Here is a 5,434-nt window from a genome sequence, read left to right as displayed (position 1 = left end):
GTGTTTTATTCATTTGTTTGTTTGCTGGTTGAAACTTCCAGGGCACCCGCGCAAGCAGCGGCGGGAGCGCACCACGTTCACGCGCACGCAGCTGGACATCCTGGAGTCCCTGTTCGCCAAGACGCGCTATCCGGACATCTTCATGAGGGAGGAGGTGGCGCTGAAGATCAACCTGCCCGAGTCCAGAGTGCAGGTGTGTGTGTGTGCGTGCGTGTGTGCGTGTGTGTGCAGTTTCAAGTCCAAAAGACCAAATACAACATCAGGTTCAAACCTCTGGTGTAAAAAGAAGGACGTGAGGTCGGAGTCCCTGAGAATGAGGTTTCTCATCTTGTGCTCACACGTTATTATCTGTCGGGAACAAGATAATTATATGAGCACAGTTAATAGAGTTCATATCTGCGTAGTTTTTATTTCTCAGGTATTCTGATTGAAACACAGTTCTCCCATCAGCATGTTTCCCTTCAGCAAATGATTCCTGACAGTCCTGTGTCTGAGCAGCAGCACTTTCACTGTGACGTTCTCAAGGGAAACCAGAACTGGATTCATATTGTCACTGTAAAACAATATCCTCTTTTGGGACTTCAGGACTTCAGGACAAGTTTATCTGAGTTGGACGTTTCAACAATAAGACAATTCAAAGTGCTTTAGCATCTAAAATCCATGACGACAAACGGTTGCATAAGAAAATCCAAAAAAAGAAGCATTTAAAAATAAGTTTCTAGTTCGTTGTAGAGAATAAGTCTGTAGGTTCCGTTTCCGCTCAGCTCGGAGAGTTGGATGTTTTTACTGAGACATTTGATCTGCTGCACCGGAGTTTTACAGGCTGGCATGGAATAGAATAGAATAGAATAGAATAGAATAGAATAGAATAGAATAGAATAGAATAGAATAGAATAGAATAGAATAGAATAGAATATGAAGTCTTTATTGTAATTAAATTGCATAAAATCCAACACAATGAAGAGTGCTGGTGGTGGTTGGTGCATTAAAGTTAAATACAAGTTCAAAAGAAAACACTACACACATGATGTCACACAGTGGAAACAACCTTTAATGGTTTTAAAGAATTAAACAGGTTTGAAACTTGACTTCTCTTCTCTTCAGTGAATGAAGTAGAATCCAGCTGAGACACGTCCGCTTTACCTGACTCCACTTCACTCTGTGCTGCTGCTCACACAAGTAGTAGTGGAAGTATTGGGAGTACTAGTATGTAGTATTTGCAGTAGTATTTGTTGTTCATTACAGACGCAGGTTGCTGTTTTTTTTAAAGCTTTCTATACTAATAATCATTGCTTAAATATAATTATAACATTTATTAATGTTCCGATTCAATTATTATTTTTAAATTGTATCTATACTATTCAAAATGCTCTTGTGCTCATTAAGTTCAATTGATGTTCATTTTCTACCAGAAATGTATTTCACATTATCGATTTTGAAAATGTTTCTTAAATTAAAAGTTGTCATCATAACTTGAGACACTGAAACAGATTCAAGCAGAAAACTTCCTCAGTTCGTCACTGACATTAAAACAATTGTATTTTTATATGTTTTCTCAGCTTTTATGATTCATTTTTGCAAATTATGTTTTTTCAAATTAAAAATGTGCTAAATTACGAATATTTCCAGAAAATAAATCTAATCATAAACCAATAAATCTGACATTTTAGAGTCAAAGTGTTTTGGATGTTTTATCACATCATAAATCAGAATATCATCTATTTTCACCATGTGTTTGGGAATAAAATGTTTTATGAATCAGACTGTGAATGATCCATCATCTTCCTCAGTAAAACGCTTCAGAATATAAACAGGAATAAACTGTTTGGTTGAATATTAGTGAAAGTGAATCTGAATATGGACAAAAAGACCTTTAAAGATTTATATTGTAATTTGAATCCATAGACACGAAACCTAAATTAAACTGAATAAAAACAACGTTTTTGCCGAAATGTTCTGTAAATGAAAATATTAATAAAATGAAAAATAATCAAAGCAGGAAAATCATTTTTCAAAAGCAGGAAAAGTAGAAGGAAACAAGATCCCCTTCAAAATAAAACGTTAAGTTACGTAGTAATAAGTTGTTTTGGTGGTTGTTCTGTTGAGCTTTACTTTGAAAAGCCTCCATCCTGAGTGAGTCTGCACATTTTCATTTAAACATTTAATTTCATCTTATAAACTATTTAGTTTATTGACAGTTCACAAATTAAAAAAACACATTTCTTCAATGCAGATGTGTCATTTTTCTTTTCTTCCATCCTTCAACAATACGGACAAAGAATTACACGAACAACAATAAAACAGTGTCTGGTTCCAGAAGCACTTTGTCCTCTCGGAAATACTTTGTCTCAGGAAATAGTTCCCATGAAACACAGCGACAGACAAACAGAGGAACTTTCTTCTGAAAATAATTCTTAAGTTATTCACTTGTTTTTTTAAATGCTACAAACTCAACAAACTGATCTTAACTCAACTTTATCAGAAAATCTCAAAACTGAATGGAAAGTGAAACATTTTGGTGAATTGACCCTTTAAAGTAGATTCTGACGTTTTAAACGCGATGAAATGAAAGAAAAACACGTTGTCGGTGTTTTTATTCGTTCAGCAGATTCTGTCCAGAGCACAAGTGAGTGTAGTGGTCAAAGGTCAAAGGTCAGACAGGTGCTCTGACCCAGTCGATATGGGCTCGTGACCTCTGACCTCTCTCCTCCGTCCTCAGGTGTGGTTTAAGAACAGACGAGCCAAATGTCGGCAGCAGCAGCAGAGCAGCAACAGCGCCAAGGTCAAACCACTGAAGAAGAAGTCGTCTCCGACCAGAGAGAGCACTGGTTCTGAGAGCAGTGGCCAGTTCACGCCGCCGCCGGTGTCCACCGCCTCCTCCGCCTCTTCTGCTTCCTCGTCCTCGTCCGTCTCCTCCGGTCTCAGCGGTCCCAGTCTCATCAGCACCTCTACCTCCGTCACCGCCCCGGTGTCTTCCATCTGGAGCCCGGCGCCCATCTCCCCGGCCCCAGCCCTGGCCACGCTACCCGACCCAGCAGCCCCCACCAGCGCCTCCTGCATGCAGCGCTCCGTGACGTCCTCCGCCACAGGGGGGACGTCTTCCTACCCCGTGTCTTACGGCCAGACGGCGGCGGCGTACAGCCAGGGCTACCCGGCCTCTGCATCAGGCTCCTACTTCGGTGGCGTGGAGTGCGGCTCGTACCTGTCGCCCATGCACTCCCACCACCACCATCCCCACCACCCTCACCAGCTCAGCCCCATGACGGGCAGCTCCATGTCAGGACACCCACACCACCACATCGGCCAGACGTCAGGGCACCACCACCATCACCACCACCCGCCGCACCACCAGGCGTACAGCGCGCCCAGCCTCGCCTTCAACTCCACAGACTGTCTGGATTACAAAGAGCCGACGGCGACTTCGGCCTGGAAACTGAACTTCAACGCCTCCGACTGTTTGGACTACAAAGACCAGGCCTCATGGCGTTTCCAAGTGCTGTGACTTCTCTTCTTCTGCGCTTTTAAAGAAGTGCTCTTCTTGTTTTTGAAGATTCTTCAAACTAACACAAAAAAAGTTTATCTGTGAACGAGCTGAGATGTTCTCGACCAGGATTATTTTTCTATTCCAGAACTCGAGACACATGTAGAACTTCTGATCGTCGGCGGAACCGGACGGATCATCTCAGTTCGGCTGAAAGAAAAACAAAGGCATCGACTTAGATCCAGGAAGCAAAAGAATCATAAATGAGACTCTCGTTCGGACTAAATCTCTTTTTCCAAACACTCGATGCTGCTACGATTCTCACGTCCCTGTTGTTTCTGTCTCATTTTCCAACGTGAATCTCGTCGTCCAGGCCGCAGGCGTCGTAGCTGGAGACTGAATCACAGCACTTGTTTGTAAGGTGAAGACTTTTTCCTATTTGTTCTTTTCAGAAAGAGAGAAAATAAAAAATGTGAATGAGATTATTCCACTGAAATTTGACAGATGTACACGTTTGTGTCTTTATAATAAAATCTTGTTAAAACATGAGCCGACCAATAAAAGACAAGTTTGATTCTTCTGCAGCGACGTCGACACAATGAACCTGATTCAGCTGAACTGGTTTAAATGAGTTCACATCAACTACAGTTTTAATCTGGATTGATTAACATTGATTTGATGACCTTGGTTTAATAGGAGGAGCTTCTTGTTTATGCTCCATGAACACACACTCTCACACACACACACACACACACACACACACACACACACGTCTAACACACTGCTCATGTGGTGTAAATGTGGAAATCATGTTCGATCCATCATTTTAAATAGATACACTACCCACGATCCTCGGGCTAAGCTCAGAGACGTGATGCGAAACGCTTCGTGGAAAACAGACCCAGGATCTAAATCTAAAGTGAAACAGACGTCACACGTTTGATTCCCCACGTTTACGTGTCTGGTAAAAACAAGAGGCCGTGGACGAACTGTCGTGGATGTTGATTCAGCCAATAGACAGCGCCCCCGTGTGGCAGAGTCGACAGGAACCAGCTGCTGAACACGTAGAGTAAAGTCATGACGACACCTCGCCACCACCTTCACCTCCGGATTGAATGGATCAATGTGACGATGCTAAGTCACTAACCGTCAGGAGTTATAGTCACGGCGAGGAAGTTCAAAGTTCCAGAAGCGTTCTGATTGGACGAGCTGCCCTGAGTGCACGATGAGTCATGGAACAGCTGAACGTGGGCGGGGCCTTGGTGGTAGTGCGGGAGCCGAGCAGGTGTAAAATCAACATCTCAGCAGGAACCATCCGGTGTTTAATCGATTATTCGCTCGACAGGACGTTAATTAAAAGATTCTTCAGGTAAAAACATTTGTTGCAGCTTCAGAAACTGGATTCGAGAGTCGAGAAATCAAACAGAAAAACTAAACCTTTATTCATGTGATCAAACCTGTTGCTAATGAACGTTCTGTGATCTTCTTCTTCAGGTGCGTTCAGTCGTCGACGGACTGAAGTTGATTTGTGTGATGAACGTTGTTTTTCATCCTGAAGAAGAAGAACGTTCTCCTCACGTCGATGTTTAACTTCAGATAAAAGACGTCTGAGTCTGAACCGTTTCATCCCATAGAAACATGAAACCTAATTAAAACAGTGTTTAAACCAGCTGTCAGTACGTATTTCATTTAGTTTTATTTTCTATAAAATCACTTTAGATTCTTCAGGTGTGATGTTCAGCTCGAACATGTAGTTTGAGCTTTTGAAACAATCAGCTGATTAAACACGTGGAGGCTCTGACGTTATCTACGACACCCGGAGGAATAACAGCGTGTCGATAATCCGACCCCTCCCCCGGCTGCAGAGGTGGACTCGCTAGGTTAGCAAACATGTCCGCCGGCATCCCCGCTGTTTGTTTGGCCGTGTCGCCGCTAATGTACGACTCATTTGAT

The 5,434-nt window shown here is 42.6% G+C and overlaps 1 protein-coding gene across 1 annotated transcript in view; it reads left to right on the top strand.

Annotated features, from left to right (window-relative positions):
- The window catches only part of LOC118099145 (homeobox protein OTX1 B), a 6,966-nt gene extending 2,936 nt beyond the window's left edge, over positions 1-4,030 (top strand). Inside the window, exons 3-4 of the mRNA XM_035143443.2 lie at positions 42-193; positions 2,720-4,030. Of these exons, the coding sequence (XP_034999334.1) occupies positions 42-193; positions 2,720-3,502 (935 nt within the window). The 3' untranslated portion in view covers positions 3,503-4,030. The remainder of the gene's footprint in view (positions 1-41; positions 194-2,719) is intronic.
- Positions 4,031-5,434: the final 1,404 nt, after the last annotated feature.

This window comes from Hippoglossus stenolepis, chromosome 2 (genome assembly GCF_022539355.2).
Source record: "Hippoglossus stenolepis isolate QCI-W04-F060 chromosome 2, HSTE1.2, whole genome shotgun sequence".
Classification (NCBI taxonomy): Eukaryota; Metazoa; Chordata; class Actinopteri; order Pleuronectiformes; family Pleuronectidae; genus Hippoglossus; species Hippoglossus stenolepis.
The sequence above is the reverse complement of the archived record's forward strand: the minus strand, read 5'-3'. Positions and strand labels throughout refer to the sequence as shown.